Source organism: Acomys minous, assembly GCF_964271855.1.
Source record: "Acomys minous genome assembly, chromosome: 11".
Lineage (NCBI taxonomy): Eukaryota > Metazoa > Chordata > Mammalia > Rodentia > Muridae > Acomys > Acomys minous.
In genome coordinates this window covers 89,137,775-89,165,587 of record NC_140492.1, presented here as the reverse complement: position 1 = coordinate 89,165,587, position 27,813 = coordinate 89,137,775, and the positions used below count along the sequence as shown (strand labels likewise).

The following is a 27,813-nucleotide window of genomic DNA, read 5'->3' as shown; positions in this document are numbered from 1 at the left end:
TAATGATGTTTTAAACATCTCTACTTTAAATTAAATATTGGACATTTTTATTTGAATCTGTTTCTAGGAGTATAAAGCTAACTGAGTAAGTGTAGAATACATCATTAAATCTTGATGAATTCCAGCATAGAAAGATTTCTTTTGAACTGATACATTTTTATCCAAAACTTTTTCAAAAATAGAGCTAAAATCATAAGATTCCTTGAGATTTTATCAGTCTTTGGTTATTTGTCATGCCTCCCTCTACCAGCTGTCTTAACTTCCTGATAGATACATTCATATACATTTATATGAATATATACAAATATGGTAGTATATATACTTTGTAAGTATAGTATGATTTTAAGTATTATACTTATTATATATTATAATTATTCAATATAACATTATATTATATGTAATAAATATGTATTAAATACTTATTATAATACATATGTATTTAAGTATTTAATTATATACTATATAATATGTATTTTGTATAATTATAATATAATAAATAATATGTATAATACCTAACATATATTATACTTACAAAGTATATATAACTTATAATGTGCAAGTATATAATATATAAAATATGTATATAATATCTTTTTTTTTTTTTGGTTTTTCAAGACAGGGTTCCTCTGTGTAGTCTTGGCTGTCCTAGACTCACTTTGTAGTCCAGGCTGGCCTCGAACTCACAGCGATCCGCCTGTCTCTGCCTCCCGAGTGCTGGGATTAAAGGCGTGCACCACCATGCCCGGCTAATATGTATATAATATCTTAAAGGAGGTTATGTCATAAGGGCTAACAATGTTCTCCACAAGAACCATAGACTAACACAAATCCCAATACAAGACAGGGAAAATACCCTTCTGAATCATTGGTTAACATAGTCTAAGAGACCCCCCAAAAAAGCAAGCCGTTGCTTTTGGTTGCTTCTCAGAGATTGATGATCCAGTCCTATTGCTGAAGAACTTCACACTAAGGTCACAGGAACCTGAGTTTTCAAGCTGTATCTAACCTTAAAGCCTATTTCCTTCATTTTAGGCTTCATGGTATCAAAAAATATTATGCATGCTTCCAATGTAGGGCAAGCAATAAATAGTTCTATCCAACTCTGCAATATCATCTCCATACAAATGACCAGCATGACAAGATACTCATAAAGGTTCAATACATGGCAACTTACATGCTGGTGGTAATTAACTATGCCCTAATTAGACTTAAGGTGTACATAGTAAGGGAACCCATGCCAGGTACAGAGACCTAGCTAAATTTCTGGGAAGTAAGCTTGGGGATCTTAGAAGAGAATCTACCACATATCTGTCTATCTATCTATCTATTTATCTATCTATCTATCTATCTATCTATCTATCTATCTACCTATCTATCTATCTATCATCTATCTCTCATCTCTCATCTATGTATACATCACCTCTCATCAAAGAACTTTCTCTTTCTTAGTCTTCTTGGCCCTCTAGTTTAGAGTGAACTGGAGAGATATACAATATGGGCCCCTGGGTGACAAGTCTTATCTTTGAGCTGCCTCCTTGTCCTGATGCAGCTCTCTCTATTAATTTCCAGCATTGGAAGTCTGCTTGTTGTTGTCATGTTTCATTGCTTTGATCACCTGCTGGCAATTATTAACAATAGCTAAATTATTAGCATTGCTAGCTGAAAGAGTTACTGAGAGAAAAAGGTGTATTCTACTGCAACAAAAGCTGGAAAATAGAGATCAATATAATGGCCCTTTTATTCTGCTAAAGAGTTTAAATGGAAACATAAAACATGTTTAAAATTTATATCAAGTAATAATCAGTGTTAGTTGTTCCTTTGTATTTTCATCAGGAAATGTATCTATCATCAATCTTTTCCCCAAATTGCTAATTCCCATAAAAAGCGAAATAGTTTCTTGAATTAGTTTGGTTTCTAAAACTGTGAAAAAAATCATTCTGATTTAATTTGCTCATTGACTTACTGGAACCACAAATATTTATGAAATAGTTACTATGTAACACTTATTAAGCTATATCAGTTGGTGTTTCAGTAGCACCTAACATAGGCAAAAATATTCATTTTGTTTATGTCATATGATACAGAAATAAAATCCAAAGTACAAGGAGGACAGATATAAAAAAATGAACATTTATAATTAAAATCAGGGCATAAGACAATGAAAATGTATATACAGAGTAAATTTTCAAGAAACATGAAAATATATCCTTCTTTCAGACATTACCCCTACCCAGATCTAGCCAATGGACAGAACACTCTCCACAGTAGAGTGGAGAGTGGGAGATGACTTTCTCACATACTCTGGTGCCTCACCTTTGACTTTGTCCCCTGGAGGGGGAGACCTGGTGGCACTCAGAGGAAGGACAGCAGGTTACCAAGAAGAGACTTGATACTCTATGAACATATACAGGGGGAGGTAATCCCCCTCAGTCACAGTCATAGGGGAGGGGAATAAGGGGAAAATGGGAGGGAGGGAAGAATGGGAGGATACAAGGGATGGGATAACCATTGAGATGTAACAAGAATGAATTAATAAAGGAGAAAAAAAAAAGAAGACGACATATGAAAATGCCCTTTACATTGTCCAAGCTAACCTAAAACCTGCACGGCATTATTGAGGGCGCACCCAATTCCAAGGTCACTATCTTCTCACATTTAGTAACTACTCAGACAGTTCCTGGATGGCCTTTCTTTAGAGATGGCTTCAATGGTGACAGTTTTTACCCAGCCAACTTCTCACTGACCAATCACAACACTGTAGCTTCTGAAGAATAGGACAGGAAAGCCATGCTCACAACTGTCAAGCAATGATGGAGTGTAATCACAAAGCACTGACTCAGGCTGGAATGTGACCTAGGATTGCTCTTAGGATGCTTAAAAATATGTATTACTACTACTACTACTACTACTACTAGGACAACCAGTAGTCATCATCATCGTCGTCGTCGTAGTAGTAGTAGTTTTCCTATGTGGGTTGTTGGTTTTTTTTTTTTCATGTGTGTATAGCGTAGGCTGTCCTGAAACTTGCTATGTAGACCAGGCTGGCCTTGAACTCAGAGTGGGTTTTGAGGGAACAAAGACAAGGGACCAATGTTGTGGCATATTGTAAGCTCAAAAAGAAAATAAAATAAATGTGTAGAAGTGCCTTTCAAATTGATGTGAGTTATGAAAATATTCTTTTATGTTAAAAATGATACAAATAAACCCCTTAATTATAATGGTGAAAACGAAAAGAAACAGTTGAAAGAAATAATGAAAGTAATCTATTACATGAAAGTAGAATTTAACAAAGAAGAAATAGAATCACTAGATAAGATAATTGAAATAAAACAGAATACAAAATATTTAGAAAGTCGAACAGAAACTCCAGAGGTAAACGATACCCTAGAATACAAGACATAGATAAAATAATCTTGTTATTGAAGAAAATGTTGAATAAATATGTACTTCAGTCAAATAAAATGCTAAACAAACAAACAAAATATGTCTAAGTTCAAAACAGTCAGAAAATATGGGACACCATGAAAAAATTTCTACCAATAAATGGAATGATGGAAGAAGACATTCATGTCAAAGGTGCAGAAAATGTTCTAATAATCATAGAAGAAACTGTTAGGACCTAAAGAAGAAAGTGACTGTTGATGTTTAAAAAAAATGCATTCAGGACAACAAATATACAACAACAGAAAATAAATTCAGCAGAGTGCAAAACAAAGAAATGATATTAACTTTTGTGGGTGGGAAAGAGCAAGTAACATATAAAGGCAAGTCCATGAGCACAAGATCTGACTTCTCAAAGGACACTGTGAAAACCAGAAGGGCCAGGGTAAATGGTTTTCAAAGTCTGAGATACCACATGTGTCAGCCCAGACTACTATATTCAGCAAAAGTATAAACCAAAACTGACAGAAAAAGAAAAAAACATTATAAAACAAAATTAAGCAACTTCTATCTACTAATTCAGCACTTTAGAAGGTACTAGGAGAAAATTTCAGCTGAAAATTGTAACTATATTCAACGAGACACAGGGAATAAATAATCTCATATCAGTAAATCAAACAAGGAGGAAAAAACCCACATCACCACACCAAATGTCAGGAATAAATAAACACTGTTCACTGATAATCATCAACAACAAAGGTCTCAATTCAACAACAAAAGACACTGGTTAATAGATTGGATTAAAAAACAAGATACATCTTTCTGCTCTATTCAAGAAACAAGTCTCACCATCTATGCTAATATTAACTTAGGGTAAAATGATGCCAAAAGGTATTCCACACAAACGGAAATAGGAAGCAAACAGGTACAGCGATTTTAATATGTAGAAAATTTGACTTCAAATCTTAAGTAATTGGAAGAGGAAGAGAAGGATGTTACATACTCATTAAAGAAAAGCATCACCTAGAACATATAATAAACATTAATGCACCAAACACAGGGACAACAAAGTATACAAAACAAATTCTACTACAGTTAAATTTACATATGCATAGTGGTTTCAATACCCCAGCCTAAGCAACAAACAAGTCATCTGGATAAAAAATAAACAGAAAAATGCTGGCGTTAATTAACATCATAAGTCAAATGGATGTAGCTGATTTGATTTTTTAATGTTCTATGGAATATTACAGCCAAACACGCATAGTGCAGTTTTTTTCCTCAGCAGTTCAAGAAAATTTCTCCAAAAGTAAACACATTTTTTAACACAAAGCAGGTCTCAACAGTTATAAGAAAATTGCAATAACATGTATCCTATGGACTTAAACGGGTTACAAACAACAACAAAAACAGAAGAAAGTATATAAATTCATGGAAAAAATGAGGAAATAAATCCTGAAAGAAAACTGGATCAGGACAGAAATAAATAAAAAATGAAAAATCAGATTTTCATGAAAATAAAAACATGACATAGACAAATGTATGGGACACATGAAGGTGCTTCTAAGAAACAAGTTCTTAGCTCTAAGTGTCTACAAGGAAATACTGGAGATATTTCAAATTGTACTGCAGTATTAAAAAACATCGTGGTATTGGTATAAAAACAGATACATTGTGATCAATGATTTCAAACTGAAGTTCACACACTTATGGACCCATGATTTTTTGATAAAGCAATCAAAAGGGCACATTAGCAAAATGACAGCATCTTCAACAAATTAGTCTTGGTCAAATAAAAAGGCTGCTTATAGAAGAATGCAAATCAATCAATACTTATTCCTCTTCCAAAACTCAACTCCAAATGGAATAGGACCTCAACCAATGTTAGATACCCAGAAAGATCTGATAGAAGAAAGAGTAGACTAGTCGTGAACTCACTGGCACTTTCAGAACATGACACTGGTAGCAGCACAGGCACTAATAAAAACAAGTAATAAATGGGATCTCACGAAACTGAAAAGTTCGGTCTAGAAAGTACATCATTATTCAGACAAACTACCATGCTACAGAATAAGAAAGGACATTTACTATTTATACATCTGATTAAAAGCTCAGTGCTGAAAGTATCTAAAGCACTAAAAATAAATAAGTAACTACCAAGAAAACATATAACCTTAATTAAAAGAAATAATCAGAGTTTCACAAGATCATGAATACCAAATGGCTGAGTTCACTTTAAGAAATGTTCAGTATCTCTAGTCATCAATAAAATAAAAATTTCTTTGATATTTCATCTTTCACTCATCAGAAAGACCCATATATATACTGAAAATGGCAGTACATGCCTGCAAAGATAGAAGGTATGGGGAACACTCATTCATTGGTGGTTGAGGTTCAAACTTCTACAGTCACTATGGAAGTTGGTGTAGTCGCTTCTCAGGAAGCTGGGAGTAGATCTATCATCTCAAGATCCAGTTGCAACACTCTTGGGTATATACATACGGGGCTCCACATTCTACTACAGAGGTATTTGCTCATTCACCTTTATTACTGCTTTGTCCATAACAAGCAAAAATTATTATTATTTTAAAATATATTTTATTAATTTATTCATATTACATCTCAATTGTTATCCCATCCCTTGTATCCTCCCATTCCTCCCTCCCTCCCATTTTTCCCTTTACTCCCCTCCCCTACGACTGTGACTGAGGGGGACCTCCTCCCCCTGTAAATGCTTACAACAGGAGAAGATTATAAACAGCCTTGATGACCCTCAAGTGATGAATGGATAATGAAAATATGTTACATTCACACAATAGCATATTATTCAGTTCTTAAGGAAAAAAACAAAATTATGGAATTTGTAGGTACGTGAATGAAGCTAATAAAAAAATCATTCTGAGTTAGGTAACCTAGACCCCAAAAGATAATTATTATTTTTCTCTTATAAATGGCTTCAAGCCTTCAGAAGTGATGCAATCTGCAGAACCACAGAATTTTGCTTGGTACCTGGTTAGGAACTAAAGGGGTACAGGATTTCCTAAAGAAGGAGAAATAGAATAGACTTTTATCATGAGAGGCAAAGCTGGAAAAAGAGAATTAAGTGGGTATAGGGAAGAATAGAGGAAAAGGAAGGGGATATGGAAAAGGGACATTTGAGGACCCATATGGTAACCTGCTACTGATGAAGCATTCTAGAACACGTACAGATATAAAAATTCATATAGAGTCACCAAATAAAAGGGGATATAATCTCTTAATTAGATGTATTTATGTCTCCAGGTAATACCACCAATGCCAGGAATGGGTTATAGCTAGCCGAATATTTGGTCAAAAAGCCCCAAAACAAATTCACAAATATCTCAAGCTATTGTCAAGGTCATTGTTTGTCTGCACTAACTGATGTTGCACAAGTCAATACTTACATATCTCATTGAACACTGAATAGAACTGTTGACTATCTGGAGCCAGACCAATGTTTGCTGGACTCACTAGCAGAAGGGGACGTAAACCACTACCCTTCTGCAAAACATGGTTCACAACACTGACTTGCCTTTGATAAATATTTACGCAATAGTGGTTGGCTATTACCATATCTACTACCATGACTCTTACCATAACCAATCACTGTTCTTATTAGAATTAAAGCCCACTTCATGAGATACAACTCATGTCTGGCACTTCTCAGATGCCCAAGTTAACAGAGACTGGACCGGCCATGGGCCTAGAAGAAAACCAAATACTATTGTTCTGCTAGAGGAATATAGTAAAAATAAATAACTCCTGAGGAAACTCTGTTATGACCATAGATCAATGCTTCACTCAGCCATCATTAGAGAGGCTCCCTCCTACAGTAGATAGGAACTGATGTAGAGACCAAAAGTGGACAATGGGCAAAGAGGGAGAGATTTTGGAACACTTGGTCCTGAACTAGATATATTCTTGTAATCCTTCCTGTCAGGGCTTAGAGAGCTAGATGAAAGAAGAGACAGAAACCTGTAGGACAGATGATTCCAAGAAAAGTGATTTCTTTTCTAGACTATATAGGACTAATGCACAAATTAATTCACACACACACACACACACACACACATACACACACACACACATACACACCACACACACACACATACACACCACACACACACACACACACACAAGGAATGTGGAAGAACACACAGGGCCATCACAGGTTAAAGTTGAATGGGATCTCAATACTGAGGCAGGGAAGTGGACATAGGGTTCCATTCCTAATCAATGGTCCTTCTTGGTTTTGGGCTTATGTATTTTGGTTTCTGATATCTGTTTATGTCGGCATATTTTTTTATGTATGATGTGTTGTCTATTTATGTTTTTTTCTGTTTAAAAGATAAAAGGAGAGGGACTAAAGAGATGGCTCAGTGGTTAAAATGGTTAAGAGCACTGTCTGTTCTTCCAGATGCCCTGAGTTAAACACCTAGAAAACACATGATGGCTTATAACCAACTATAATAAGATCTGGTGCCCTCTTCTGGTGTGTATATGTAATAAATAAATAAATCCTTAAAAAGGAAAAAGAGAAAGAAATGACGTGGAGTTAAGTGGATGAGGCATAAGGAGGACTTGGGAACATTGGGGGTTGGAATATAATTAGGATTGGGAATATGAAACAAATGTTTTATAAAAAATAATAAAAGTAAGCCAGGCATGGTGATGCACACTCTTAAGCCCAGCACTTTGGAGGCAGAGGCTGGAGGATCACTGTGAGTTCATGCTGGCCTGGTCTACAAAGTGAGTCCTGAAGAGCCAAGGCTACACAGAGAAACCCTGTCTCAAACAACCCAAGCCCTCCCCCAAATTATAGTTTCTACATTAAAAAGCATATTAAGGAGAAATAATATTTCATCATCCTCTTATTTATATGGCTACTGTCAGATAAATCACAACTACAATGGAAATGGGCTTAAGATATTTATTCATGTTACATATAAATATATGTATTTATATTGCAGAAGACAAAAGTGAAGAGAAAAAGACAAAGTAAGACTTTAATGTCGTCGATGAGCCATGTATTTTAATTCAATGACTCAACTAAATGTCTTAGTTGCTTAAGAATTTTTTAATGCTTGCATGCACACACATTTAATAATACATTGTGATCTATTTTTCATGCTATATTTAGAAACAGTAAAAAAGATAAATATATCATTCCCATATAACTATATCAATAATAGTAATACTAGGTATAAGATTAGTCTCAGATTTGACTAGCAAAAGAATTAATTAATAAGTGACATGCTTTTACCATGAAAAAGACCTATACGTATTGAGTTATTAGTAAGTTAGTAACTACTTTAGAAAGTGATTTTTTTAGGGAAATAGAATAGATTTTGCAGGTGGAGATGAGAACAGGAGTGATCATGTGGGGAGAAGAGGAATGAACGGAAAAGTACGGGAGAAATGATTGGAACTGGAGGACATTTCTAGGGCAATATGGAAACCTAGTGCAGTGTAAACTTCCTAGAACTTTGGGTGATATGAATGAGAACTCCTAGCAATATAAAATATAAGGGGGTCAACTGGCCATCTTCTGCAACAAGACAAGGCTTACAGTCATGGCACTGGGACACCAACCTAGCCACAAAACCTTTGACCTACAACCAATTCTGCCTACAAGATATACTAGGGGTAAAGATCTTATGAAAGTGTCCAAACCAATGAGAAGCCCATGACCCAGACTGGCCTGATGGCCAGAAGCCAAAATCTGGATGATCTAGAGACTTAGAGTAGAACCAAACACAAGTGGCAACAACAACAACAACAACAACAACAAAACAACAACAGTCAACATAATGATTCCTAGTGATATCCTGGGTGTCTAGCCCAATTGTCATCTGAGAGGATTTCCACAGCAGTTGACAGAAGCAGAGGCAGAGATCCACAGCCAAATATTAGGCCGATCTTTGAACCTTGCAGAAGGAGAGGAGGAAAGATTGTAGGATCCAGGATGGGTCCAGGACACCAGAAGAACACGACCCACGGAATCACATAAACAGGGCTCACAGTGGCTCATAGACTGACATGGCAATAATGAACCCTGCACGGGTCTGTGCTAGGCCCTCAGCACATATGTTGTGGTTGATTAACTTGGGCATTTTGTCGGTCTCAATGACAGTAGGGTGTCTTGGACTCTTTTGCCTGCTTTTGGGAATCTTTCCTCCTACTTGGTTGCACTGTCCAGCCTTGATGTGAGAGTTGTCCCTAGTCATATTGTATCTTGTTAGGCCATGTTCGGTAGATCTTCCTAGTAGGCCTGCTCTTTTCTGAAGGGAAAGGGAGGGGCAATGGATATGCAGGCGGCGTGGGGGATTGAACTGGTAAGAGTGGAGGAGGGGAAGCCACAGTCAGAATGTATTGTACAAGAGAAGAATAAATTTAAAATTGAAAAAAAATGTTTTAAGTGTGGGATGGGATATATAGTAGTATTTATAAAAGTTATATAGATATATCCTATCAAGTATACTAATTTTATATATGTAAATAAAATATGCATATATGTACATGTATAATACATAAGTCATAAATAATTTCAAATACAAACTTTCCCCTCTATCTGACCAAATATTCAACTAAAACCATGTCAGAAGACATGATAGTTTTTTAAAACATATATTTGAAGACACAATCGCTTACCCAAGATAATAGCCATTATTTACATTGTACCTTGAGAGACTTTACTTGATAATAAGATTTGATCTGCTGTTCCAGTTGTAAAATTTGAGGGAATAATGATACATGACACAGCTGTGTATGCCCATAAATATGTAGATGTAGGTGTGTACAAATCTCTCTATTACAAAGGTATTATTAGTTCTTTGATGCTTTAATTCTTCAACTTGTCTAGATACAAATCTATAGAGTACATGATTCTTCAAATCCCTACTGATACCATATCTCCTCTTTAACACAAATTTATCATAATAATATGAAAAATGTTATGTATATATAACAAAGATGAAAATTGCATTTGTTTTTCTGTATCTTGACATTATGATTACACAATTATCAATGAAAAGGTTCACTCTATGATCCTTTATGTTAGTGCCTTGGAAGACAAGTCAAGTTAAATCTGTAGAAGCAATGCTCACTTTCTCATTTCTCTGAGACTCTAGAAATAATTGCTTCTTTCTTGGTTTACAAACTGTAGCAATAACTTTGGTATTTTTAAATTAGGTTTTAATATTTAAGCCTGTTTTGAATTTATTTATGAACAAGACCTTTCTTGATAAAATAATTAGTAAATTTTCTTCAGGGAATGGAGAGAAAATATGTATTTCTCTACAAAGAATTACATAAAATTCAAGATGAATACAAGACAAAGAAGAACATGAAAGCAGAGCTCTATTTTAGGCCCCAAGGAAATAAAGTACAAAGATCAAAATGAGAGAACAGCTCTTGCTCATTAGGAAATAGTTGCGTATGATATCATTTCTTTCCAAAATATGTGAGTTGTAGAATAATTGAGCATAGTAAGTCATGCAGAATTAAACTCCACAAGAAAACAGAAAGCAGACCTAAAATAAATGTTACAGAGTTTAAAAAATAAAAGAAAACCCCATAAACAGAAGTGATGATATTGTAGAGTTAATAACTATTTTAAAGTTACAGGGAAATTATCTAATTATTGTGCTCTTTTATAGGTGTACATTTTTATTATTATATTTTGAAATTAGTAGAACAATACCATAACTTTACAATATTATTAGTAAAAGACAGTGTTTTATGTAAACTATACGCAACAAGGTGTGCTTACTAAATAGTTAAGCTGATAATTTAAAAATATATAAAAACTTTTAAGAGATCAGCATCAGTACAAAAGTTAACACCACAGGTTTCACAGGAAGATTATTTAAACCATTGAATACAGGCAGTGTCACTGTCATGATTCCTGGTTTAAACTAATATCAAATGCACAAAGTTTTAATTAAGTTATGAAATGTTATACTTATAAACAAATGGAGAAGAGTGTAGGTTTTATAAAGTGTAATATAGTTAGCATTCCTAAGAACTTTTATAGTTTTTGATAAAAGGCATCCCTATCACACCTGGAATGAAGAATTTTTTGTCATTTTGATTTATATTTTCATTATCAATGAAGTTTAATTTCCTTTCCTATGCCACTATTCTACCAGAATGGTCTGTGAAATTCATTTGGCTATATTTTAATCTATTCATTTGGGATTTATACTGGATTGTGTGTGATTCATTTTCTGAAATCCAGGTTATGTCAGGTGTATGTGTCACAAGTCTCATGTCTCTTTCATGTATTGCCTTTTCATCGCCATGATTGCTTTCTCCTGTGAAGGTTTCTTTTCTTTGATGTACTCATATCATTTAATTATTTTGCTGTCTGAGCTTTATTGTGATAGCCAAACAAACATTTCCAGGTTACAAGTCCAGAATCCAGTTGGTTCAATTTACTTTTAGGACTTTTATGTGTTGTAGAAAGGGGATATTGATCTACAATTAATACACACAATTATTACAGCAGTTATTATTTTACCTGCTACCATATCAGTAAAAACACCTGCTAGACTTTTAACCTGCCTATCCACTGGAACTGGGAAGAACCTAACCCCCTAAGCTATCTTAATATCGCCCAGCTGGAAATCACATGCCATTTGCTCTAATCATTTTTTATCTAGGCTGCTTCTCAGCAAAATTCCTCATAGATACTTGCAATGATTTTCACCTGGGCTGCTTCTTTTCCTCTCCTGACCTTCAGAGCAAGCTCCTCCCTGCCATGTGTTTCTTGTTCCTGCTTAACGCATGGCTACTCTTGCTTTCTCTTTCCTCCTCTCCTCTTCCTCTCTCCTTGTGCTCCTCCTGTGCTCCTCTGTTCTCCCAAACCATGAACCTTAGCTCTACCTCACTTCTGCCCAACCCAGGGATGTAGGCAAGCTTACTTAGATATTCAGGAATAATGTGGAAGACAAGGTCACACAAATGTCATTTTGGTTCCATGAGAGTTTGTTCTTAGAACAGTAAGAATCTCTGGGGGTAAGCAACTAACATCTGGATACATGGTGGCTCCAGATTAAGTACCATATTGCATGTATTATTTTTATAGGTTTTAATCTATTTGGAAACGACATTTCAGTTGTTAAGAGGAAGATCCACAGAATCCTGTTGATTATTTCTTAGAATGAATTTTGATATTACTTTGGGAAAGTAAATTTCCTCAAATAGATACATATGAAACTACTATGTGATGTAACACTCTCTTTTGGTTGTATATCCAAAATATAAGCATTATTTCATAGAAATATGTGCACTACCATGTTCACTGCAGCATATGCTAGCTAATGAATGGAAACAACCTTCATGTCCATCCATAGAAAAGTAGAGAAGGAAATATTACACAAATTAATAAATACAGTGGAGCATTATACAGCCTTAAGAAAAGAAATGTTGACATCTGCAACAACATTGATGATAGATATATATATATGTTTACATTTGAATATATATGTATATATGTATATCATGTGAGTTATATATGAAATTAAAGAGTTTGCAGACATAACAACTGTGAGTAGTACAGGGGTCACTGGGACATTGCCTGGGTTTGTTTGGAGAAAGAGAAGGAGTAATGCAAAGAGATTTATGTTTCAGCTTTAAAGGCAGGCTACAGATATCCAGGACAGCATAATTCTATAGAATATAGTAAACTGTATATTATAAACTTGCTATAAAGGCATATTATATATGCATATATATAAGAAAATATATACTTTTAAATTATAAACTCTATAATACTAAGATAATGCTAAAGTAACTTCAACATTCATAGGGAAAACATGTGTAGTTTCACTAGAGGTCATAAGAATATATTCCAAAAACAAAATTAAACAATAAATCAGCTAAATAGAGTCAACCATTGGTTATTATTCATCTTTATGTGTCAAAGACAAATTTATTTTGCAATTGAGCAATTCATTTGGCAGACAACAGTATTAAACTGTGATGTGTCAGAAGAAATTATATTTAACTGGTCTTAGGCAGTGTAGGACCTGGTAAGGATTAATATTCAAACATAAATAAAAGTGTGGTTTGGGAATAAGAAGGCATCTTTACAGAAAGCTCTAAAATTCAAAGCATTGAAGTTAAGACAAAATAAAGGTATAAATTAGACAGAGGAGGCTCAACAATCCATGCATCCGCCACTCAGTCATGTGAATTATAGAGGTGGAAGAACAAGTAGAAAATGCCATTTGGAGTGGGAAAAATGGAAGAGTTTCTCTCGTCCAAATGAGTGTAGAGCAGTTTAATGATATGAAAGTTTAAACATAAATTATGGGTTTATCTGAAACTCTGTTGGCATATTTTAGGACAGTTGTTATCTAAACTATATGCTATAATGTTCATGTGTCATTGTGATTTATCAAAGACATTTAAAAATCGACTTTTTTTTTAGTCATAATCCTAGTTACTTTCAGCTTTTCTCTATTCTTCTAGAAAAAAAAATCCTTGTCTAGGTTAACAAAAAGAGTAGCCGTCATGCGGCTGTGCTAGTTGAAAATGTTCCTTTCATAGACTGAATTGACTGTACCTCATATGTGAGCTTCAACAGAATCACCCTCTTAGCCAGACTATTGCACCATGATAATTTACATACTTAAAAATATAAAAGAGAAGAACAAGTTATTCATTGGTAGGAGAAGTGTCTGTCCATAACAGCAAGGCTCTGTGGTAAAACAGGTCATCCCACATCTAGGAAACAGAGACCTGAAGTGAAGAGAGGAAGGCCGCCATGGGTTAGCTGGAGGAGAAACCATTGGCCAGAGGCGAGGATGGAGAATCCAGCCCAGATGAAGAACATTAGCAAGTATTTGGGATTTTGGATGGGAGGTAGCTTGAGAGAAGTTATTAAAACCAGATGGCATGGGGTGGAGGCAGGGATCCCATGCCTGCCCTACTGTGGGAAGTAGTTTAGAAGACAGATATCTGCCCTGCCCCGAGGGCTATTTTAAAATATAACAATTATCGGTGTCTTGATTGCTTGCTAGCAGGGCCTATAGGTAATACAGATAATTTTAAAAACAATGCTTTTACATATTCATTCCATGCAGGCCTCGGGTTGCTGATTGGAGCTGAGCATTCAGTGTCTTCATACTTTAGTGAAACCTCACTGGGAAGCATCCTCAGTCAGGAGTCTGTTTCACTACCCTTCGAGGTATTTTTTTTTTCAGTCAAATCATATTTGTAATCAAGATTAAACTCACAGCTACAGTCATCTCCACCACGCAGTCACTCTGAGTTCCCTTTAGCTTTGGAAACCATTTCCTCCTTTCATTTATTTTCAGTCTTGATTTCTTTTCTCCATTACTTAGAAGCAAAATGTCTAGTGCTGACGTCATCAGGCCTTTCCTTTTTAGAGCCCCTAATGGTTTCATTTCAGGACTTCATTTTTTTCTCTGCTTGTGTCTGGTCTGCTACTCTACTGTTTGGTTAATTGTCAATCCTGTAAAATGTTCTCTGCAGTTCGCCCACTGAATTAGGTTCTGTAATCCTACCTTTTCTCCTTGGTCTGTCTCACCCTCCTAGAAACATGTTGAGAAGCCCATATTCCCTTCTACCAATACAGACATTGGCACTTTCTATGATAATCACTAAAGGGCTCACTCTGTTCTTTAAAAATGAAAGTTAGTTGAAGTATCATTACAATAAAATTATGGCAATCAAAAAAATTAAATAGGTAACTTAACTAACCACATAATTTTTATCGTTAAACTTAAATATCATGCCTAATATTATAGATATATTTGATAATATAATATATTACCATGAAGAATTGTATTTCCAAAGGCCTCTACTTAATCATCTTTTTTAATTTAATCAAAATATTTTACTTTCATTATTTTGAAACATTTTTCCCAATACTCTAATGTTCTGTGTTTCCATATTTCTCAGTACTGATGTTGCTTGGATTTTCTTTGTGACCTTATTTGAGGTTATTTTATCTTTCCTGTTCAATTTTCTGAGACAACATGATTCAAACTAGCCTGTCTATGAAATAAAAATGTAAACAAAACCCTTAATTTTCTGGTTGCAGCATGAACAAAATATACTTCAAACACTTGAGCCTACATTATTAGTATGTTCACTTGTTTGTTTGAAGACAGAATCTTAATAAGCATTTTAGGCTGGCCAGAAATTTGCTGAGGAGGACAGATATCCCTGGAACTCATGATTTCCTGTATTAGACCTCCTAAGATATGGAATTGGAGGTGTGCACCATCATCTTTGGCATAAAAATCATTTGTGGGGGGTGGTAGATGCTACAGTAGGTTGAACCTAAAGCTAGGAACGTAGACTGCTACTGAGCTATATCCCCAATTCAATTTTCCATTAATAAGACGTTAAATTTAATAAGAAAACAAGTCTTTGTTATATGGGACGTTTACCTGTTGAAGTAGGCTCTTCTTCATCTGATGCTATGTTAAAGGGAGGAAGGTGGAGTGGACAGAAAAAGGGAATAAATGGGAAGTGGTAGGGGAAAAAGGAAGGGAGAGAAAAGAGAAAACAGTAATATGTTTCATACTCCAAATAATCAGTATAATCCAGTAACTAATAATTTTGGCATATACTACAAATTTTTTTGTCAAATGGACTTTATTTATAATTAATGATAGGAAACTTAAATAAAATATACACATTACTACATGCATTATTATAAAGGCCCATTTTCTTGTCATAGTTGACTTAGTATAATTCATGTAATTTTAACAGTTTTTAAAAATATTAGCTATATATCACATATAGATAATTTACTTTCTATTTCCTATTCAATTGAAAGCCATTGTCAACAGCAAAACCTTCTGTTCTGTGTGACAGAACATGATTATTGAATCCCACTGATTCCAAATCACATTGAAGTTTTCTAAACATGAAGAGCACTCTAGGCAAACCATATTTAATCTCCTGTTTGTTACTCCTCCATGCCTTCTTCTGCCCAAACACTCAAGCATATGCATTCAGTTATAGACATGGACCAGGCACACTTCAAGGTTCAGAAATGGTGGATGCATATGTGATAAGGGCATAGAGATGTGTTCTGTTAGTTTGTTGAGACGAAGTCTCACTGTGTATTCCAGGCTGGCCTGGAATTCTATGTAGGGCAGGTTGGCCTTGAACTCAGAGTTGAACTGATAATACTTATAAACTTCTGTCCCAAGTTTAGGAATTATAGGTGTGAACCATGAAAGTATAAAGGATGGCCTTATGTCATTTTCTTATAGATTTTTGTATCCACATAAGGATAAACATGAAGAGTATAAAAACAGATCGTAATATGGAAAGAAAAAAAAATCCTACTTCAGTCTTTCACAACCCTGGAGCCAACTTCTGGGCTCCTTGTCAAACTAATTACTTCGAATCCTTTTAAATGGTCCTAATTTGTAGCAGGATAGAAATATTTGCCGTGTAATATTACTATGTGGTAACATACACTAGAACTCATTAAAGTGTGACTCATGCTGATTCCTGCTTCAAATATGGGGGTGTCTGAGAGCAGGAAGACTTCCAAGCAGTAACCTTCCGTGGTGTGTGTGTGTGTGTGTGTTGGGAGGGAGCGCAGTAATCATAAGAGTGAAGAGCAGAACTCGCAGGACTAGCTTCCCAGATTCTCACGCAGTCTTCCAGTTCACCTTCGCATTCCCACACACGTCCTGTGTGGAGGGAGGCATGCCCGCCCTGTGCATAAGAGCCATTTGCCCAGAATATTACTGTTGAATAAGATGTCAAAAGCTAACACTACTTCGCTTGATTCGTGATGTTTTAAAATAAACAATTATTAAGCTGAATGGCTTATAAAGTAGCTTTGTCCCCAGTCGGTTTGTTAATCAATGCATCCTGTGTAGCCAGGAAATATTCTCTACTCTTTCCATTAAAGTCCTAACTCCACAGGGCACGCTTGAAACAAGCTTACTTTGTGTCCCTACACTACCTCCCTCTTCCATTTTGGCTTGCCTCCCTGGCACCTAAAGAAACGGATAGAGCAAACACATGACATGGGGAATATAAATACTTAAAAAGCAGTTTGTTGCTTGATCATGTCCAAAATATGTCATAACACATTCACAGAGGAAAGGTGTTGGTAGCTTCCTAATTCCTCAGTACATAGGAAAAATGTCAAAGAGGCCTGTAGAAGTGCTGACTTATATGGGCCACTGAAAATATCTGCAGATTCCAGTGGGGGGGAAAAAAGATGCCTGTAGCTATTCGTTAGCATGTGTGAACTCAATACCTTCACGAGGCAGCCAATAATTGAAATTAAAGGAAGTTATCAAAGTTCTGACTCACCTCAAATTTTGTCTAAAAACTGTCTATTTGAATCCTAGATGATATCAGCTTAGCTCTAAAACTGTAATCATTCATTATACCTTATTTTCCTGTGTATGCTTAATAAAGGTATTTATCTGGCCCTAGACAGTCTTGTTATGTTCTGTTACTGAATACATAGGCACCGAAGAAAAACAACTGATAAGATAATTGTTACTCAAATCAACTCTTAGATATACTGAAATCTGTGTGGTGTTGGGAAAATAGACAGTACAGAAACGTCAGAACAGGACTTAACTTTTTTGTCAAGCATAACAAATGCTCGTTGGGGACTTATTGAAACAGTGTAACATTTTACACATCTATTGAATTTGGATTTTTTTTTTTGAGACAGGGTTTCTCTGTATAACAGCTTTGGCTGTCTTGGAACTCCCTCTGTAGTCCAAGCTGGCCTCAAACTCGTGGAGATCCACCTTCGCCAGCTTCCCAAGTGCTGGGATTAAAGGAATGCACCACCACCACCTGGCATTTGGATTTTAAATTTAGGGTGTTATCCCAGGCTACTGAATCTTTAGGAACTCCACAAGTGATTGCTTTGAATATTACATTGTGAAAACTATGGATATAGTCCCTCCGAGGTTGGATAACTGGAAACAAGCCGTGGGTCCAGTTAGTGGAAGTATTACAAAAAAGTGACAAGCGGGAAGAAAAATAAGAAATGACACTTTGAAATATGTATTGTGGTTCTTATTAATTCAAGATTCATTAGATATCTGTGTTACTGAATTTGGAGAAAAACGACACTGGTTTTGGATTAAAGGTACCTAGAACAAAATCTGTTCTCTTGTTGGCCGCAGTCAGTTTTCTATGTACAGAAATAAAAATTTTCTTTACAGTGCAAGGTTTTGCTCCCAGAAAATCAAGACTTTCACACAGAATGCCACAAGGTCTGCATACAATGATGTTCAACACTTTCATATGCTTCAAGTGATTTCTAGACTTAATATAGCACCCGATGTGTTACAAACTATATGCAAATAGTTGTTATACCATACTGTTTTGAAAACAATGCCAGAAATAAATATGTAATTTGTTCAATGCAGAAACAAATTATTTTCTATCTGACACTGCTTGAATCTCCAAGATGGAAACCTCAGATACAGAAGGCTAAATCTGCCACTGTTTGTCAACAACATAGTGTAATGAGATGTTTACTGGTGTCCCAAATGGGGAGAAGCAACTGGAAGGATAGTTTTCCCATTTTTTCTGAGAAAGTGTCTGTAAAAATATCGTTCATGTTCATTCTCTCTCTCTTTCTCTCCTTCATATATTGACAGCGAAGCCTACAGAAACCTAATGAACTATCAAATATCTGAAAAACTTAATTGATGTTATCTTTAAAAGAAGGCTGACTGAAAATATATTTTCTAATGTAATCTATTTTATATTTGGATACTAATCTATTTACCCTGAGTTATTAGACAAATTTGAAACACAGATATAAACAATACTTTTACAAGCTAAAATTGCCTATGAAATTTCCATAATTAATGCTACATTCTGATATTTTAAAATAAATTACTCCATGGGTGGAGGAATATTCAGATAGATCGATAGATAGATAGATAGATAGATAGATAGATAGATAGATAGAATTAGCTTATGTAAAATTTTATCAATGTATGTATAAATTATTTTAAAAAGAAAACGATCACTTCAAACCCAAACTCAGTTAGCCAACTGCAGAAACAAGGACGCTGTATACTAGATTACACTGTGGAGCCAGTGAACCAGAGTGGATGTAAATTCTCATGAGGAAAACTACGTTCTGTATTTTTGGTCAGCACACTGTTCAGGTTAATGCTTATCAGTTTTACTTGTTTCTTGTAAAATGTACACTGGGCTGTATAAAAAATTATTTGAGGCAGTTGAGACCAGAAGTACATAAAAACTCAGGATCCTAGAACTCAGCCAACAGGCATCAATATATTAAACCTACTCCTCTGATTTTGAAGTGGATCATTTTTTTTCCCCAAGATAGTCTAGCTGTGCATATGTTTAAGAAGTGGGGGCATTTCTAGAAGAAGCAGGAGACAATCTCTAGAAGATTCCTTTTCTTCCTCACTACTCTCCAAAACACATACTTCCCGTTTCTTCTTCGGGTACTAACTGTGAAGCTCGCTAACTAATCAAACACAGGTGTCTGTGTATTACTCTTAACGATCTCTGACTCAGAACACGTAAACTCCTTCCCTGGAGAGATTTTGTTTTCCTTCTGTGTTCCCAGCAATTCTTCTATATCCTTTTGTCCTTTTAATCCTTCTGGATTTTAAGTGAGCTTTGTATTTGGAGAGTTGATGTATTACAAACAATCCTGCAGCTAATGTGACTTGACATCAAGTACATAAACACCATTAGGAAATATAAAATAGACACATATTATTTTGTCATGCATTGTTTAGATAGGTACTGATCAAGTTAGTGACAGTAACATTTTGTTTACTATGCTATAAACCCATCTAATTTTTGCAACAATTATGTTTGTAAGCATTTCATTATCTATGTGACTAACTTTTTCAAATGTAATAATATGCACTAGTATTTTAAAATATTTTATTTAACTTCCATGACAGACAGAGAATATATATATATATATATATATATATATATATATATATATATATATATATATTTACTCATGCCTAGCTGATGACAAGTGTGTGATATGCCTGTGTTTTAAGACAAAGAAAAGAAACAATTTTATAATTAGATTCACTCATAAAAGTAATGTAGATTATATTGTGTAGGGAGTTGTCTTTGGAATAACTTAACAGAAGTATTGAAAGGAAAGTTTAGGTTTTTGTTTTCTTTTGTTGTTGTTGTTGTTGTTGTTTGGTGGTTTGCCTAATGAGAACAGGACTTAGCATATCAGAATTTCAGGTTCCATCTTCTTGCTTGTTTGAAAGTGTAACAAAGACACAGAAACCTTCCTAAAAAGCCTCAGACAACCTAGGATGAGGCCCATTCTGCACTGTAGGAATGCAGAGCATTTGGGGCAGAATGAGACCAAGTGGAGACAGTATTTGTACAGAAAAAAACATACCAAATCAATGAGACTTTCACATGCATTTTGGGTTTTTTTGTGATAATAAAACAGGCATGCAAATATAATAATAATATGCAAAGTTAGTCATGGATGCATGTAGTTTGTATGCCCCTATCTTATATGTTTATTAGTCTTTGTCATAAACAGATATACTTAAAGGAAGACTGAACCAAATTTTGCCTACAATTTTTTACTAGTTCTTAAAGCATTACTAAAGTTCAAAGGTACTTGTCCAAACACAGTAAACCTGAATTTTCACTTATTCCAGTCATTTTTAACTCAATAAAGCTCAAGCTCTATGCTGTGCAATATTAATAAGTATGAATATGAGCATGAAGTGAATATGAAAAAGAAAGCCTTGAATAAGCATTTTGGTATAAAATGTCTATCTATCTGTATAAATATATTATTTCCATAATTATATTTAATTTCATCTCTTGGAGCAAGAAAGAAAAAGAGCATATTTAAAAGACAAAGGGTATTCTAATGCCCATTTGATGTTTTGTGAATAATTAAATCTGCAATTGTTAAGCAAACCCAAAACACTTCAAACAATTGTGTGTTAACTGAGTAGATTAATTTTAAGAATCATAGTATGCATTTTCTGTTTGGCAGCACTAAAGCTGTACTATTTTAATGCACTCTACAGTGAATTTAAGACTTTTCACTTTCAAGCTGGGCATGGTGGCACATGCCTTTAGTCCCAGCACTTGGGAGGCAGAGGCAAGTGGATTGTTATGAGTTCAAGGCCAGCCTGGTCTACAAAGTGAGTCTAGGAAAGGAAAAGCTACACAAAGAAATCCTGTCTCGAAAAACCAAAAAAAAAAAAAAAAACTTTTCACTTTCAACCCTTCCTTCCCCTTTTCCATAATATTTCCCAATTTGAGAAATTTGGGTTTGACTGTGGGTCTGTGTATCTGTTTTCATCAGCTGCTGCTTAAAGCCATTCAGATGATTGTTATGTTTGACTCCTGGTTTCAGACATGACAGAATATTATTAATAGTGTCAGAGGTCAAGGATACCACAAGAAAACATACAAACTCAACTAATCTGGCCCCATACAGGCTGGCAGACTGAACCACCTTCCAGAGATCATCCATTGGATGGACCTAGGCCCTACACGCAGGTAACAGATGTACAGCTTGGTCCTCATGTGGAACATCAAACAGCAAGAGCAGGGGCTAGCTCTGTTTCCTGCCTTTGGATGTCTTTTCCCTAACTTGACTGCTTTGTCTAGCCTCATTAGAAGAAGATGCGCTGAATCCCATTTGATATGCCGAAGTGTGTTGATACTCATGGGAGGTCTCCCCTTCTCTGAGAAGAGAGGGAGGGCAGTATAGTGGAACATAAGGGAGGTGACAGGAAGGGACTGGGAGGAGAAGAGGGAGGGGAAGTTCTGATCAGGATTTAAAATAAATTGATTAACGAGAAACTTAAAGTGACAAATAAATGCTCTGACATCTTGGATGGTAAAAAACGAACTTCATGGTTGAGCATATGTCCCCATTGTGTGGTAGTGCATCTTCTGGGTCTTGAGGAATCCCTATTCCCATTTTTCTGAGAAAGCGCCAGATAGCTTTCCAAAGTGGTTGTACTAGTTTGCATTCCCACCAGCAGTGAAGGAGTGTTCCTCTTTCTCCACACCCTCGCCAGCATGTGGTGTCAGTTGAGTTATTGATCTTAGCCATTCTGATGGGTGTAAGATGGAATCTCAGTGTCGTTTTGATTTGCATTTCTCTGATGACTAAGGAGGTTGAGCACTTCTTTAAGTGTTTCTCAGTCATTTGATATTCCTCTGCTGAGAATTCTCTATTTAGTTCTGTGCCCCATTTCTCTATTGGGTTATTTGGTTTGGTGGTGTTTAATTTCTCTAGTTCTTTATATATTTTGGATATTAGACCTTTGTCAGATGTATGGTTGGTGAAGATCTTTTCCCAGTCTGTAGCAGGGACATATGCTCAACCATGTTCATAGCTGCCTTATTCATAATAGCCAGAACTTGGAAACAACCTACGTGTCCCTCAGTAGAAGAATGGATAAAGAAACTGGGGTACATCTACACTATGGAATACTACTCAGCTATTAAAAACAAGGAATTTCCAAAATTTGTGGACAAATGGATTGAACTAGAAATTGTCATAATGAGTGAGTTCACACAGAAGCAAAAAGAGCTAAATGATATATACTCACTTATATCGAGACACTAGTCCAAGTTGTATGACCCCATGAAAAACTGTACCTACCTGGACAGTGGGTAAGAGGGGAGGACATCCTATTGAGACTTTAGGTGTGAGAAGCCTGGGAGAATGAGGAAATAGAAGGATCCAGCAGGTCCTGGAAAACTACAGGTGAGTCTGGGCCCTGGGGTCCTCCGCAAACTATGGCAACAGCCAAGGAAAAAATAGGCAGTAAACCTCGAACTCCTACCCAGACTAGCCGATGGACAGGACATTCTCCACTGTTGAGTGGAGAAGGAGATCTAACTTTCACACAAACTCTGGTGCCCCATATTTGAACATGTCTTTTGGATGGAGATGCCTGGTGGCACTCAGAGGAAAGATAAAGGTCACCAAGGAGAGACTTGATACCCTATGAGCATATACAGGGGGAGGAGGTCCCCCTCAGACACAGACATAGGGGAGGGGAGGGGAGTAGGGGAGAAGTGGGAGGAAGGGAGGAATGGGAGGATACAAGGGATAGGGTAACAACTGAGATGTAATATGAATAAATTAATAAAAAATTTAAAAAACGAACTTCATAATAGTAAGCATAAAAATGAGGAATAGAAGAAGGAGAAATGAAACCTTTGGTTTTAGCACTTGCTATTGATTAAAATATATGCTATTTACAAAAATAAACACAAATCTTAGAAAGCTATAAAGTTGAGCTGTTTGTATAGCGTACATCATCTTACAGCTTTTATTAAAGACATGCTTTCTTACTGAGCAAATGGTTAAGCTGTGTTATCTTATGCAATAAAGGAATATATAAATAAATATTGCAAAGGCACATTTTGTTTATCCAGTCACCCCTCCTTCCATAGCTAAAATGAGTCCTCTTTCATGGTTGAACTTCACATCATACCTCTTCACTTACTTAGTGGAAATTAGTCTCAAGAATATGTAGCTTTTCCCTTCTACTCTTTCACACTACCACCTAGAGCCAACAGTAATCAAATGCAGCCCACAATAATTTACAGACTTGTTTTCCATGCAAGGCTTTACCCTTATTTTAAGGGCATGGATTACATATTAATTTCATATAGTGTTTATAATTGGAATTATAGAGATGAGAAAATGAAATCCAGGGGGTAAATTTATGGACCTCTTACATCATCATTATTAGGTAATATGAGGATGGGAAGCTCAGCCAAAGCTATCCTAAAATTACTGATAGCCAAATCAAAAGAGAAATTTGAAGGGAAAAACACAGATGAGAAGTTCTGAAATTATCTCTAATACTTACTCATTTTTTTCAATGGAACCAATATAGTCATAATATTTGGCAAATTGACTATGAAAAGGGTGAATTACCATATAGTTAAAATGATTAATATGATCAGAAGTTCCATGGGCCCCAATTACCTGTTCACTATGCTTGAGCTTCCAATGGTGACAGCACCCAAATCCTATCCTGTACATGGCTTGACAAGCAGTGGGGACTGATAAAATCATATTCTTGCTCATTGGTTGTGTATCTGTCAGGAAGACTGTTCAATTCAACCTTAATTCATTTCCTTAAGTCTAGACAAATGACCTAATCTATAAAGCAAATGTGTTAAAACCAAAAGCAATATTGGCATAAAACTCAGTGACAACATCTACTTAAGCAAACCACAGAATCATTGCACATAAAATATTAATGCTGGTTGGGATTTAGGAATTGAGTGTGTTGGGAGAAAATCTACCGTGACAGTGAGTTAATGTTTGTATTTGAATATAAAAGTATATTTATCAAATAAGCTTAGTTAACAACTAAAAACTCAGCTCTAATAAAAATTTAAAGATACTACAGTAAAACATCCAAACATATACAATTCTTCATAATATGTACTGTCTATAATATCATAGATTCTAAAATAATAGAATACAAAACTATAAAACTTTTCTTTTTTACATTTTTAAACATTTATCTATCCTTTATTTATTCATTTGTGTGTAAATACATGTGTATGCATGACATGATGCATAGGTCAGAAGACAACTTTCAAGAGACCTTTCTTTTAGTCCAAGAGTCCAGGAATTGAACACAGGTCACCAGGCTTGGTAGTAGGAACCTTAGGTCTACGCATCATTGTACTGGCACATTTTTTATTTTGAAACATATCACAGATAGTATTTGTATTATATTTAGTGAGTATGGGCATAATGAATAATTGCTCATTTTCATGACTAGAGCATAATATACTTAACTGTTTTTTAATAATAAATAGTATTTTTAAAAATTTCTGTGGAATATATTCTTTTTTTTAACAAAGTTAATAACTGATGGAGTACAAATAACATATTCCCTGTCCCATGTCTCTGTAGCTAAAGACACAAAGTGGCCGAGTCATGTTTGGCAGGTACAGTCTTGGAACAAGTCATTTTGAAGTATAGGGTAAAACTAATAATTCCAGAATAGATATTCTCACTCTTATTCTATTGTTCAATCATAAGTACAAAATTCTTATTAAAATAAATTAAAATTTTATGTACTACCTTATAATGATTTACCTATATTATCTACAAATTTGATTTTTGTGTTTTTTCCCTTTTTTCACGTTTCCTCAGCCCTCCTTAGACCAAAACATAAAATAACCTCCTATTGGGGCCTGCACAAACTGCTGGACCCCCTGTACAGATCTAGCCAATGGAGAGCTGATTCTCCAGGGTTGTAGGGAGAGCAGAGACTGCCTCTGATATGAACTCTGATGGCCCTAATCTGGTCACTTCCCCTTGGTGAGGTGCCTGGTGGCACTAAGAGGAAGAGGAAGCAAGCTGTCCAGATGAGACCTGATCAGCTCTGGCTATATGGTGAGGGAGGAGGTTCTTTTCTGTCATAGGTCTAGGGGAGGGGAATAGGGCAAAAGTGGGCGTGGATTGGAAGATAAAAGTGAGATGTAATATTAATAAATTATATTTAACAACCAAATAGCCTCCTATCCACTTTCATGGCACAAATATAGTGTTGTGTTACCTGATGTTCAGCATCATTTATCACCTTTGTAGGTTAATGGCTTTCATACACACACACACACACACACACACACACACACACACACACACACACATACACACACACACACACACACCACTTTCATGTTAATATTCATATATATGTATATATATGAATGTATATATATATTTATAACTTCATTTTCTATATGGCTAAACATAATTACATTGTTTAGAAACTACAATTCATTGTCCATATTGTTGATAGAGATCAAGTCTGATTCCATTTCCTTGCTATTCTGAATGCTGAACCAATAAACATAGATGGGCAACTGTCTGTGAAATAGAATATGGAGACTTTTAGGCATATGTTTAGAAGTACAGCTAGGTCATATGGTATGGTGGCTGACATTGGCTGTCAACGCCTGCCATCTGGAATGAGGAAACCTCAGTGGAGGAATGGCCTCCATGATGTTGACACTTGGAAATATATGGGGGGGGGCATTATTTTTAGCTGCTGATTGATATAGAGAAGCCTAGCATAGTCTTTTCAGTACCATTCCTGGGTAAGTGGGCGTGGACAGTATAAAAGAGATAGTTGAGCAAGCCAGGGAAACCGAGCAGATAACAACCTTTTCTTATAGTCCTCTTTCATGCCCAGCCTTCAGGTTTGTGCCTTGAGTTCCTGCATCGGAGCTTCTCAGCGACAGAGTGTCACTTGGAAGCCAAATAAACCTTTTCCTTCCCAAGTTGTTTTTTTTTGTTGTTGTTGTTGTTGTTGTTGTTGTTTTTGCTTATCACAGCAATAGAAAACAAGCTAGTATATAAGGCAATTCTATTTTTAATTTATTTAGAAACCTCCATTCACTGTTGTTGCATCGTGAGGCTGCACCAGTGACTAATGGTTCCCCCTTTCCTAGGATCTTACCAGCATTTATGGCCCTTTGTTTTGTATTCATTTTCTTTATTTGCTTGTTTGTTTGATTGGTTTCTGATGATAATCATTCTGACTGAGGTGGTTTGGATTATTAAAGCAGTCTTAATTTGCATTTCCCAACAGTTAAGATGTTGAATGCTTAAATACATTTATTTGCCATTTGTCTTGGCTGTCTTGAGAGAGGTCTGTTTACTTAATTAGCTCCTTTATTGATTAGAAGTTTGATTATCTGGTGTTTGGTTTGTTTGTTTGCTTGCAAGTTATTATATTTTCTAGACAGAACCTTCTTTCTTGAATGAAGATATTATAATATTTCTCCAATTCTGAGGGCTGGCTGTTTGCTTACTGATTGTTTCCTTTGGTATTCAGACACTTGAATACCATGTCACATCTTTGTTAATTCTTGGGCGGTTGTCCTCTGCTATTGGAGTCTGTTAAGAAAAGTCATCTATGAATATATCTTAAGTGATTTCAACCTAATAGTTTTCACATTTTATGTTTTAAATTGGGTCTATTCTACTGTGCTTAGGAATCCACCAACAAGGGTAGGGAGATGCTTATTTCAAGCTACAGGCCTAGTCCATCATGAAAAAAATCAAAGGTATAAAGGGAGCTGGAAACCTGAAGACCGGACGTGAAGCAGATCATGAGGATAGGTGCTTATTTGCTTACTACTTCTGCCTTACTCCATCATACACAGCTGCCTCAGAGAGTCACAGTCTACACTATCCTGGGGCCACCTACAGCAATTATTAATTAAGAAAACATCTCAAAGACAAAAAGTACAGGTCAATCCATTGGAGGCAATTCCCCTCTGAGAGTTTCCACTTTCCAGACAGGCAAGGTTAACAACTGAAGTTAATCACAGCCTTTGATCTATTTTGAATTGACTTTGCAAAGGATGTGAAGG

At 35.6% G+C, this 27,813-nt stretch overlaps 1 protein-coding gene across 2 annotated transcripts in view; it reads right to left on the bottom strand.

Annotated features, from left to right (window-relative positions):
• EDIL3 (EGF like repeats and discoidin domains 3) overlaps positions 1-27,813 on the bottom strand; it is a 460,517-nt gene that overhangs the window by 285,579 nt on the left and 147,125 nt on the right. Inside the window, exon 3 of one of the 2 annotated variants that reach the window (XM_084802295.1) lies at positions 15,828-15,857. The exons of the other annotated variant lie outside the window; for it this stretch is intronic. Coding sequence (XP_084658421.1) covers positions 15,828-15,857 — 30 coding nt within the window. The remainder of the gene's footprint in view (positions 1-15,827; positions 15,858-27,813) is intronic. 2 annotated transcript variants of the gene reach the window in all.